Genomic DNA, 13,352 nt, shown 5'->3' with positions numbered 1-13,352 from the left:
GCTCACTTTTTACCTTGGACTAGAGTATACATTCTATTTCATCCTCTTTTCTGTATTACTTTCTGTTGTTTTACTTTTTTATCTTTCTGCTCCTTTTTCCCCCCCATTTTTGACTTTATCCTTTGTGACTCTGGCTCATTGTCGCCGTATTCCGTCGCTTTTGTATTCCACTAGCTGGTTGTATGTTCGGCAGGCTGTTCCTCCCTGTGTTGAATTCTCCCTGACCCTCGGGCCTTTTCGCTCATGAAGCTTTGAAGTGTTTGCCCAGAGATTGACTGACAAGGAAGTTTTTAGTGGCGGCACCAGGGGGAACGGACAAGAAGAAGGAAAGAAAAAAAAGGGACATGCTTTGAACTAAAGATCTTTCAGTTTGGGAGATGCTGGATTTAGTTATCTCCTTCACTATGTTAATTATTCACCATGATAATTGGGGGGGAAGAGTAAAGAGGAGAGAGGAGGTTATTAAAAAATTCCAGTACTAACACGCTACACAAACCTCATTTTTCCAGCCTCTAGAGCGCATAAAAGAAAGGCTGTTTAAAAGGGGGCTAGTGTGTTTCCAGGGGAAGCGAGGGGGCCCTGTCTAAGCTGTCCCTTTTTTTTTTTTTCTCTAAATAGTGAAATCCCTACAGCTGAAACATCAAAGCGCTGGCGAGTGTTCCCTCTCTGAGTTTTGACCATGTCTGGTACGCTGTAATTAAAGTTTACGGAAAGCTGTCTTTTGTTTTCTCGATGGCATGCAACCTTACACAATACGGACTGAGAGAAAAAAAAAAGGAAGGGAAATGTTAAAAGCCCCCATTACAGGGGGGCTGACGCTGTCCCTTTTTCATGTGCTGCTCTCATCTGACCTATTAGCGCAGTTTGCCATCCTGAGATGGGGTGTTCTGCACCACATATGTAATTAGTGCATGGTTTGTGTTACAGGCCAGGTAGACCCTATTGCTACTACCAAAGGTAAAGCTTGTGGGGCATTGGAAAAAAAATGGACGCTTGACTTACTAGCTATAGTAAGCTTTAGTCTTGTCCTTGTCTCCATCACAGCAGATTGAAGGACTGTGGAAATTGTTTTAAAAGGAATCTGTCACCTTTGCCCATTGAAAGGAACGCATCGGATGCCCTTGATATAGTAGTACAACACCTACTGATGTTTACCTGCTGCTTTGTCCATCTGCAGGAGTGCTGCAAATTCCCTGCTATTTACAGGTATGGGAAAACATTCTTTCCACCCATGATACAGTGCTTGGGCCTGAGCAATTGGTCTCCAGGCCAGGGCACTGGCATCTGCAGGAAAGAAAAAGTTTGTGTTACAAAATTACATCTTACACAGGATTTAGACAGAATATGGAGGACAGTAATGCCCTATCAACCCCAGAAAACTTTAGCTAAAATGCTTTATAATAGTTTGGTGCTTTTTTGGTAAAACAGTCCTGCCACAGTAAAGGACACATGCTTGCTGTGTGAAAGCAGTGACCTCTCCGCAGCTGTCAAGCATCCCCACACTAAATCACAGTTAAAACTTTGCAATCATTAGGCAGTATGAGTGATTGATTGCCATTACTGAACAAGGAACTTATGGACCTGTGCCGAGGTAGATTTGTTGGTTGGAATATTAAATTTACTAGGGCTAAAGTCGTGGGCATCCTGTATATTCTCAGACAACTTCAGATGGGGGCACCATGGTGGCTCAGAAGATAGCACTGGCCTTTGCAGCTCATGTCCCTTATGTCTGGCCTTTGCAGCTTATGTCCCAGGTTTAAATCTCAGCCAGGAGTATGTGGAGTTTGCAGGTTCTCCCTGTGTTTGCATGGATTTCTTCTGGGTACTCCGGTTTCCTCCCACATTCCAAAAACATGCAGATTGGTTAATTGGCTTTCCTCCAATTTGACCTATGATTTGTATTAATGACATATGAATATGGTAGGGACATTAGATTGTGAGCCCCTTTGAGGGACAGCTAGTGACATGGACTTGGACTTTGTACAGCGCTGTGTAATATGTTTGTGCTATATAAATAATATGTAATAATAATGACACTATTGCTCATCAGCAATGGAGTTTATATCTATTAAAACTTACGTTTTGTGCATTGTATCTCCCTTACATTACATAATGAATAGATAAAAAAGTAACACATGAAGTTGTATGTTTAAAAAAATGAAACAAAAAATGAAAATAATTTCTACAAACTAAACAAATTCACAATTCCGTGCAAGATTTTTGCATTTAGATGGCCGGTCTGCCTTTAATGAGCAGTAGATATCATAAAAGTATCAAAGCTCTTAAGTAGATTTATAGAGCTTGACAGTCTGATCCTCACTTGAAAAGGAGGAGAGAAGAAAGGAATGGTGCAATTTGAAGAGTAGGAATTATATGGCTTTGTAATGATATGTGTAACAGTGATGAGAAAATAACAGGTGTCCCCTTCTTATTACATTGTCCCTCCCTTTCACTATTTGCCTGGATTAACCTCAGCCGGGCCGCTGAGAATAACGGTCCCTGTTCCATCACATTACATCTTTAGAAGGCAATGAGAAGAATTTAGAATAGAGTAGACAAGAATTATTTCTGAGTCTTCTGAATTGCTGAATGGCTTCTCCGATCACCTGCACATTAAAAGGCCCCACATTTACAGCCAGCACACCCACTTGAACCCTCTTGATTTATCAGTATAATGCAGTCAGGCTGCAGATCCAGTATTATATATGTATTCGGGTATTTTTATTCTGAAAAGAAAAACAACACCCTGCTTCAGTCATTAGCTTTTGTTGCACCCCTTAAATTTTTAAGTGGCACATTAGAGTGCTGGAGAGCTAGGCTGCTGCAATGTGTGTGAACGAAGTGGTCCAGCTGTTGTAGGTGTTACCAGCACAGGGTAAATGAACCCATCTTGCAACACTTAGCACCAAAAAAATGAAAAGCACGTCATAGTTGTTATTGTAGATGCAGCCTGATTGCATTTCCATTCATTTGGCTTGACGGTAAAATGCTGCATAATATGTTGGTGTTAATAATAATATTATTATTAATAATAATAAACAGTATTTATATAGAGCCAACATATTACGCAGCCTTGTACATTAAATGGGTATTGCAAATGGCAGAAAGATACAAACAAACTGGAGAAGAGGACACTGCTTAGAAGAGCTTACAATTTTAAGCCGCATACACACGTGCAATTATAGTCATTGGAAAGGATCTTTCACAATCCTTTCCAATGACTAAAGCACTGCACGATGCATGAACGACTGCTGTACATACAGCACCATTCAGCTCTATGGAGAGGGAGAACGATGGAGCAGTACCTTGCTGTGCGCTCTCCCCCTTCTCTTACGTTAGGACTGTTCGTCGTCCATCGTCCGTGGATCCGCCAGGATGGTCATTCAGACGATGGGTGCTGTACACATGCCAGATTCTCGTCCGATATCGTCCTGAGATGATTATCGGGCGAGAACCATCGGACATCTGAACGTAGCCTAAGAGGAGGGGGGATTAGCACACAATGGGAGGGAGGATATTTGAATATATACAAAAAGATATAACTGGGGGTAATGGCTTGGAGGTGGCACCAGGGTTGAGTCTTCTCACCACTCCCATGGTATAGAGTTGGCTGCATTAAGGACCAATGATCCAGCTTTGTCCTATAGAAATTGGAGAACTGGGTAACATTTTCCTGCAGTATAAAGTGTTTATTACCAAGCAGACAAAATGCATAGACGAGAATTGGCCTTAAAATATGGTTAAAAAAAACAAAGCTACATTATAGGTTAGAGGGCAATTTTAAATTACACACCCCAAAATAATAAAAAAAAAATGCATTCTTGCAATTCCTAATTCTGCATTGTTTATTCTTATGCAGCATAAGCACTCTGAATATTATTTTATTGCCCTGTGTTCTTTGACTGTGGCAGCTGCCATGTGCCTTGTGTTTGACTGGCACCTACAGTCAGGTCAGGGAGATTGCAGCAGCCATTTTGGTTCAGTATTGCAGCTCATACAGGTACAGGGACAGGGAAAGAGGATTGGAGGTAAATCTACATGACTTATGAATACCAATTTCACATAAATGTCACTGGTGGAAAAATGAGCTTTGTTTGAAGTACAATGTGTGGGATATATGATACTTATACGTATGTCATCTCACCCTCAGGCTCGTCTTTTTCCAGCTGCTGTTGTGCATTTTGGGTCGCTGGAGCATAGGGGTAAGTAGACAAGTTTCATATTTTATCAAAACATTGAAGGTTTTTGTAAAAAAAAAAAAAAAGGTAATATTTTGTCTCTTTTTGTGCAGCTTTTCGATAAAAATCTATATTTTGAAGCCAGGTGCATCAAAACCAATAATGTGCAATCTTTTATAAATCATTTACAGAGTAGGAAAACCTGTTTCCTCCCAGCAGCTGCAGATTTGTATCCTTGCTCTCAATGCAGTGGTCCCATTGCAGAGGTCTAAGGCGTCTTTTCTTGAGTTAAAATCTTTAGCTGTGCGATCAGCTGAGCTTATGCTTCCTGCCAGTTGATCAGCTCCGAGTCAGTAAGGAGTGTGTTGGACCTGTGCACATTACTGCATCTCCAGAGAGAATAAGGGCACCACTGGTCGCATGCTAGTAAAGGACAGGCATTTCTAATTAGGCTGTAGCTGAATTTTACGATATAAGATGTACATTTTTTTTTTGATTCACATGCAGTATTTTCCCCAGAATTATTTTCAAGCTGGCTGGGAAGAAGCTGTAGGCGGGTGGCGGCCCCTAAATTGTGACCTATTGGTAACCAACCAAAAAGCTAAAAGAGGCTGGGGGCAAAACTGACACGGAATGGATTTAGCTAATTTAAACTAAAAGTCAGTAAAGGATGCACACCTGCTGTGTGGATGCCATGGCATTTTTGTCTCTCCATTTCAGAGATTTATACAAGTCTGCCTACAGCACAGTCTTCAAAAGAAGGGGACCTGCTTTTTCTGTACTGGATTTTTACTTTCAGGTCTTGACCCATTGAATACAGCCTGTGGTTAATGTATATTTTTCCTGACAGGTGATATTTGAAAAGTGACTTTGCCCTTTTTAGTGACTTGATAGTCTCTTCTTCCCTTCTAAAGTATACTTACTGATCTACATTCCTTTTCCATATTCACACTGCAGGAGTCCATTATTAGTAAAGTGTTGGAAAGATCATGAGCCAGTCATAGTTGCAGGCATTGTGGAGAAAATAAATCCCAAAGTTTACAGCAAAAGCACTAAAGTTTACTTAACAGCTCAGATCGCACAATTCCCATACCCAGCAGCTCAGCTTCCTTTTTTCTAACTTTCAGCAGTAACTGTGCATGTCATCTCCTCCTCCTTTTAGCTCAGAGTCCCTTCCCTCTCTCACAGCAGTGATTCAGTAGTATAGCTCCCCCTGCTTCCACGTCTCAGCAGGCTTGCAACCTTCTAATCTCTAATGCAAACACCACAATACTTGCAGCTACTGAGGTTAGTGACTCTTTTAACGCTAGAGTACTATTTTCTAGGCACAGGGAAACACTCTGATAAATGTCCGTAGCTTGACCACATATTCCGTTGAAACCATTGGGTTTCTCATTATTTTGTATGTGGACCCAAGAGGTAATGGCTGCAAGAGAGCTCTGTAACTACTCTAAATAGTTTCCCACACACTTTCTCTCTAACTCTGATTTCAGACACTGCTACAGCGAGTGTTTTTTCTCAGCAGCCTTCGGTTCTATTTCTGCATATCCACCTAACCAGAGACAAAAGTTCAACTCCACAATGCACGCCAAAAGTTCAACTCCACAGGCACAAACCTCTACTGGCTTGATGCAAATTCAGCTATGTGTCCCCAAAAAGCCAAATTTCCCCTTTAATGCAGAGAGCACCCTTAGTTAAGACACCAAGGTGTCTCGGAGCTCGTTCACAAAGACAATTCAAAGTGTGTTTGTCATGTGTTCTCCGCTACATGTGTTTGCCATGTGCTTGGGGACCACACTGGGGTTCTGTACCAGCAGTTTAAACTTCTTCTGTGAGACACGCCAACAAGTTAATTACTGTCTAGAATTGTTTATGTAAAATCACTTGTGACCGACTACAAAAACTCCACTGCGACAGCGAGCAGACAGACTCGAGCTCTTATTTATTAAGACAGCGGTCCCGAACACACACAGATCCGTTGAAGGATCAACCACAAGTCTGAGCTTTGAACGTCTTCGCTAGTATTTTGAGAACCACAAGGACTGAAAAACACGATTTTTTTTTCTTTTTGCATAAAAAGAAAATTGGATTTATTAAGACATGTTCCCACCAACTAGCTAAACATGTTTGAAACAAACAAGAAATGTTTTTCTTGTCAATGATTTTGTAGCATTTATAGGTTGCCCATGAACAGGCCACTGTCACCTGTTAGGCAGGTGTGACACATGTCGTTTAAAGCATATATGCTGGAAATTGGAGAAAAAAAAAAGGTATTTTTTGCAATAAACATTTCCCTATGCTTTCTAAAAATCCTGCAAGTGCAGAAAAATACTCTGCAAGAACTTCAGTAAGATTCTAACTTCCTGTAGGGAGCTGAAGACTGCTGCACCGAATTTCTAAGCTGTGTTGTCAGCCCTGCCTGGGTTCTTTTCTCCTCTGTTGGATTACAGCACTCTCTCTACCTTCATCTTTTTAACTTCTCAGCCCTCCTTCCATTCCAAAATAGGTTGTTTGTTTTTTCTGCTAAATGGTAACTGCTTATATATCAGTTGATCCAGTCCAAGCTTTACACTGCATACACTGATTATATTCCATCAAAGCAGTGCTGCTACCTTGACTTCCAAATACTTGGCCACACACTGTGTATAGTTTAGGGCTCCAGGGAAATGTAGTTCTTGTTACAGGCCTTCATTAGTAGAAACTAATCTCCCAGCAGCTTCCTCTGAACTCATTTTAAAAGCCTGGTGACAGTGTGAATGGGAGAGAAAAAATAAGACCGATAAAAGCAAACCTGAATAATGGGAAATATATTACCAAGGTTAGCCTGTTTGTATCCCTGTGCAATAATAATGAGCAGTCCCAATCTGGAAATCTCTCATATTACAGGATATACAACCAGCAGGGGGAAACAATGACACAGGTCATCAAAAAATTAGTTTTGATAATCATCAGAAACCACAGCAAACATTTCAGTTTTTCGAGCAGATTTCAGATCTGTTTTCAGTTTTCCCCTAACACGTAAAGTTCCTGACTTATGCGTACTATTATAGTTAACATTGTATGTGCGTGTATTTTGTACCAAAACGTAAGCACTATTGAAGTGTGAAGTAAAATAAGGCACACTGTGGTATAGATCTACTGAACAGTGTCAGTCAGGTGCCATTGTTTCTTCGGAAATGCTTAGAGTATGATTTTCTTGTATACTCTTTGTCTGGATTGTCGCGGCACAGCGTCCAGCAATAGTCAGCCATCATACTTTCATTCCACAAACCTTGGTAGCAGTGCTCCATTAACTGAATGTCCTGTTGAAAACGTTCTCCTTGTTTGTCGCTCACCATACCAAGATTTTCCGGGAAGAATTCTAGATGTGAGTGCAAGAAATGTATTTTGACATGTGACAACCCAGTTTCTGGTATGAATTAGGCAGATTCTGAACTTCTTCCTTGTATGCAGGAGACTTATGGTTGCCCAGGAAATTTTCACACAGTCACATGAATGCATCCCAAGCTTCTAGCTCAGCTGCTGAGAGAAATTGTTTGAAAACATCAACCTGCAAAACAGACTTGATCTGTGGCCCTATAAATATCCCTCAATTCATTTTGGCTGTGCTTATGTTTGGAAACTTCTCAACAAGGTACTGAAACCCATGGCGTTTGGTTTACCTATGGCCTTTACAAGGTTCTTCATCTAGCCTAACTTGATATGGAGTGATGGCAGAAATATTTTATGCGGATCAACCAGAGGCAGAAACTTGACACTGCTTGCTCCGGGCTTATAGGTATCTCTTGGTAGCCAATTACGCTTGACATAATGGTCTCCCGTAGATTGGCTGCCCCACAGACATAGGAAACCGCAATAATTTGTGAATCCTCCTTGCATTCCCATCAGCAAGCCAATGAATTTTTGATCCCCACAGATGTTCCACTGGTGTGTTTTATACTGGCTTGCTTCAAGTAGTAACTTCATGTTGTCATAGGACTCCTTTAGGTTGACGGAATGGGCAATCGGTAAACTTGGTTTGGAATTACCATTATGCAGTAAGACTGCTTTCAAGCTTCTTTTAGGGGAATCAATGAAGACACGCCTTTCAGATGGAACATGCTCTTGTGACAAACTGTTAAAGAGTCCATTTATATCATGACAGTAGCACAGTGAGCCATCACTAGAGAAGAACGTTGTCAAGTTATGATTTTGTTTTCTGTAGTGAGTTACAGTTACACCCTTTGCAAGCAGGAGCTTCTGTTTAAGCTTTAAAGCAGGACGTTCTGCTTTGTCTTTGGAGAGATTTAGTTTACAAACGAGATCATTCAGCTCTGCTTGTGTAAAGGTCTCTGGCTCTGAATCTTCATCGGCCAAGTAGTCAGGATCAGATGATTCGGGGTTGTAACTGGCTGCAACTCCAGCGCATTCCTCATCACCTTCTACAGAAGCAAGTCCATAATGTAGCGGTACCGGAACTGGCAATGAATCATCATGGGGAACAGGCCTAATTGCAGAATTGAGGCGGGGATATACAATTTTGTGCTTAGTTTTACCTGAGAATCCACTTTTGTTGACGTGGCAAAAATATCGGTCGATTAGATGGTCTCACGGTTCTCTCCACATCATCTGGATTGCAAATGGCATCGCTGCTTTACGCTGATTTAGCCAGTCACGCAGTCTATTGGAACAACTGGTACAGATGACACGTGGAGCCCAAGATTTATCCTGGTCACCAAGTGGACAGCCGAGATATAATTTGTATATCTTTTTAAGTTCTGTGGTAATTTGGCGATGTTGTGCTTTCGTCATGAATGAATGCAGCTTTTGGGACACCCTGTATTTTATCCATTTTAGTTTCAACAATTGCTGTAATGTGACATTGTTTTCAGTCAGAACACTTAGAATAAAATATATCTAAATAAACATTTAAAGTACTATACATTCTATATAAGACACAGTTTACTGAATTGAAGATTTATTTCTACTTTACAGATCAATACCTCCGGCATCATCTACTGACAGAACCAATGTCTCCTTCTCAAGCAGATATGGTAGTGACCAGGTACCGTGGCTTATAACAATTATTTTACACCATTTAGCAGGATGAGTGGGCCAGCTCTTATGTATTTTAATATGCCAATACTCTAGAAACATTTATGGCAGTTTGGTGGCTTTTAGTTTTCTTTAACTGGAATAAATTCCATTTAATACCCAAATTATCAAAAATTGGGTTAATGTTTATCAGAATCACCAACAAAGATCTATTTCGATACTAAATTGTATTTTAATTAAAGCCACTCTGTGAAGGTAAAAGGAAAGATAACAAAAATTAAGTCTCTGTCTCATATCTTCTCTTTGCTCCAGTGCTACATCCTCTGTAAGGCCAATTCTATTATGTGAATCTGAAAAAAATGCAACACATTTTTGGGTTTCTTATGACAGGCAGACAAAAAGTACACAAGTCATGCTGTGTAACGATTGATCATTTCTGATAAAAATTCTGAAAACTGATTGGAAGGGCAGATTATCACAAGTGTTTTGGGACTTCCTACCGATCAGAAAATATATTGCATGGGTCAGTCAAAAGCAAAATTGATAGCAGATGTGTAATAGACTTATAATTCTCCAGCATTCAACACTGTCAGGAGTGCCTAACACTCATGTCCAATGCTATAAGTCCAATATCTGACCCCTTACATCACTTTTGATTGCTTACGTGATGTCTGGGAGTCCTGCAGAAAAGAACAGAGTGAGTTGACAACTGCTGAGAGGAGTATAAGTGCTTTTATATTTAAGGGGCCATCATTTTTTTAAATAAACTTGACAGGGTAACATAACTTTTGTTACATTTAAAAATTGGGAGTTTTGGAGGCCAAAAACACTTTTATCTCAAATATTTCAACAATTATCACCATAACAATTTATTATGCTCAAATATACATACGATAAAAACAATTTAAAAACAGCAAATTACATAAATCTCTCTATATTGTCAGATTTGTCTTTAGTTTTTCCTCAACCCGTTTCGTGAAACCGGTCTACTTCCTCGGGAGCAGACTTAAGAGCTGCAGATAGTATATTATTATTATTATTATTATTATTATTATTATTAATAATAATAATAAACAATATTTAAAAAGCACCAACATAATATGCAGCGCTGTACATTAAATAGGGGTTGCAAATGACAGACAGTCTGTAATGTGTGATACAGTGTCATACATGTGTAATACAGTGACACAGGAGGAGAGGACCCTGCCCCGAAGAGCTTACAATCTAGGAGGTGGGGGAAGTATCACACAATAGGTGGGGGAGTAGTGAGGGTTTTAAGAGACAGAAGAAGACGGGTAGGAAAGCCGAATAGGACGACGAAGACCATTACAGAGAGTCCGGGCAGTTCTAGAAAAGTCATACGTATATATAACCAATGAGCAAAGAACAATATTACCAATAGAGCACAAACATGTAAAAATAATAAGAAAAAAACATACATTTTAAAACGTGATAATCAAACCAATAGATGTATAGTCTCCTCAGGAACTTGGCAACAGGGTTCAAAAAGACCGTGTTGGCTGAGCAAGGTCCTTAGTACAATCAGAAGACAAATAGATAAAAATAACTATCCTGGTATTACAACAGTAGAAGAAATATATATATTTTTTTCGTCCCGACTTTAGTATTAAAATAGGCATTCATGCTTTTTTTTTTATAGGATGGGGCAAATTGCTTTGAGCAATTCGCTGGAGGGTATCCTTTTGTTTTCTATATTGACAGGGTAATGTAACTGTACATCCACTGTAATGCTACCCATGCAGATAGAAATATATTGGCAGTTTTAGCTAGTTTTAGGTACTCTAATGACCAAACAGATAGGCACATATTTGGGTGGAACTGACTGGCACACATCGATTCCACCCATTAGGTTAGATACTCCGTTTATCTGCCTGGTGACACAAGACCAGGCGTTAGGTTTCACATATACTAACTGATACTTTTTCACATTGACAGAGCAATACCACGCGCTCCGGCATCCCGTACTGCTCCCATCCTGGAGGACCTCCCAGGACCCAGCTCAGAAGTGTCTCAGCGAGCACCAGAAAACTACGAAGAGGAGTTAGGGATTTCAGATTCCCACCAACAAGTTCAAAGGGATGCTAGCAAAGTCCCCAAATGGCTCAAACTTCCCGGTAATAAAAGGAAAAGAGAATCTTAGCAACCATCTGAGCTGCAGATGTTTTACATGATGGGCATGGGTTGACCACACTGCTTACCATGAGCACAGGTGTGTGTTAATATCTTTTTTTCTTTTCTTTGTGTTCTCCTTTAGGAAAGAAATAAATGAAGTTGCTCCGGTCTTTCAATTAATTCTTTTCAACACTAAGCATCAAAGACATCTGGAAAGCAGTCATTGGAGGGTGTTGATTATTAATTGATTGATTAAAAGAGAGGCCATGCCAGTCTTATACAGATGAGTAAATACAAATGTGATTGACATGCCGTACATGTTTACTGCTTCAGCTGTGCTGAAGGTGATAGGCGTACAGAAGAGTGTTTGTGCATAATTGCGGAGGGGGTGTTTGTGCATTATTAAACTATTTAATGATTTTCTTGTCTCTTGTTTTTTAACAAATGTGTTTGCAGTCATCTGATGTTTGTTTTTACTAAGCATGTATTTGTGTAGTGCAGATATATTATGCAGAACTTTATAGAAGGCACACAGCCAGTTACATCAGTCCTCTGCTCAAAACAGGGACAAAATTTTGCAAAACAGGAAGCTCCGGAAAAAGGACCATAGTATTACCATCAGGTGTTAATATAATGCAAACAATACATTCTGAAGCTGAATCTTTCTTCTCTGGTTCCTCTTTTACGTCCCCAACAAAATGCTATTTATATATTTTTTTGAAATCTTTTCATCTTCATTACATTATTATTATTATTACACATATTATGCAGCACAGTACATAGTCATGTCACTAGCTGTCCCTCAAAGGAGCTCACGATCTAACGTCTTTACCATCGTCACATGTCTTTACCACAGTGTAAGGTCAATTTGGAGCCAATTGGAGCCAATTTACCTAATGGCATGTTTTTAGAATGAGGGAGCAAACCGGAATTCCCATGCAAACTCCAAGTGTCCTGGCTGAGTTTCGAACCTGGGACTTGCACTGCAAAGGCCGATAATTACCTTATTTTATGCTCAGATGGGAGAGGGTAGTAGCAGGGTGCTAAGCTTTCTGAAATCAGCACGCTGCCTTGTGCAGACTGTCTACCAACTGTCACAACTGATCCTCCAATACTGAAAGAACTAAAAATTGGGTGAAAGGGACACGGCCAGGCTGGGGAGGAAAGAGCTAGATGATGCTGAATGACCTCCAGCCAGGTAATAAGACGACTTTCATCTGACTCCCTGCATCTTCTAATGCACACAAGTAATTTCAGTACAGCAGTGGTCAAGATTTGATGATCAAGAAACATGTTTCCTTCTCCAACACTTAGCTAATCCCCTAAAACTAACCATTAATAATAAACAACCTCTTCTGCATACTTACCTTTTCCTTTGCTTCACGCTTATAGCGACGATCCTTTCTGCTTCGTACAGCAATCTTTTAGTATAATTATTTATGGGAACTGAAAGATGCAAGAGATGTTCCTTAGCGGAAGACAGCAGGCAATTAGGAGTGTGAATTTGTGGAAGAGCTTTAATGCTGCAATTGGGATCTTCGTTTGCTAGTAACCCACGAGCCCTCAGCGTAGTCAAAGCACGAGTTTGACATTAAAGCTCGGTGTGGAGACTCTTGTCTACAACAGCGGTAACCTTTTCTAAGTGGAAAAAATAACTTTTTAACGACCAAGCATGTGCTTTCGCAAGTTGTTTTCTAACTGCTTTGGATAATGATCCAAAACGATGCCTCCGTCGGCACAACACAGCCCTGTGCTAACGACGCAGGAGACTACTTAAAATGTCCAGAACGCCTTTGAAGTCAGCCACTTGGCTCTCATCTTTTTCCACTTCACCATATTGACTTTGCTAATTACTCATCCTCCGACAACAAGGAACCCAAGCTGAAAAGGTCCCTTTTTACCTTGAGTTTGTCTGCACTCCCCATTTCCTCCACCCCTTGCTTTCCTTGGCCCGGGCTTTTCCTGGGTTGAAATTGTCCTTTGTTGGCACGGCTCCCTTGGTGAGGT

At 40.4% G+C, this 13,352-nt stretch overlaps 1 protein-coding gene across 1 annotated transcript in view; it reads left to right on the top strand.

The window, feature by feature from the left end:
• Positions 1-11,765, top strand: part of ASPSCR1 (ASPSCR1 tether for SLC2A4, UBX domain containing) — a 46,139-nt gene extending 34,374 nt beyond the window's left edge. Inside the window, exons 13-16 of the mRNA XM_072403392.1 lie at positions 4,151-4,202; positions 9,153-9,222; positions 11,169-11,347; positions 11,488-11,765. Of these exons, the coding sequence (XP_072259493.1) occupies positions 4,151-4,202; positions 9,153-9,222; positions 11,169-11,347; positions 11,488-11,498 (312 nt within the window). The 3' untranslated portion in view covers positions 11,499-11,765. The remainder of the gene's footprint in view (positions 1-4,150; positions 4,203-9,152; positions 9,223-11,168; positions 11,348-11,487) is intronic.
• The last annotated feature ends 1,587 nt before the right edge of the window (positions 11,766-13,352 follow it).

This window comes from Pyxicephalus adspersus, chromosome 3, assembly GCF_032062135.1.
Source record: "Pyxicephalus adspersus chromosome 3, UCB_Pads_2.0, whole genome shotgun sequence".
Taxonomy (NCBI): domain Eukaryota; kingdom Metazoa; phylum Chordata; class Amphibia; order Anura; family Pyxicephalidae; genus Pyxicephalus; species Pyxicephalus adspersus.
This window is presented reverse-complemented; position numbering and strand designations above follow the sequence as displayed.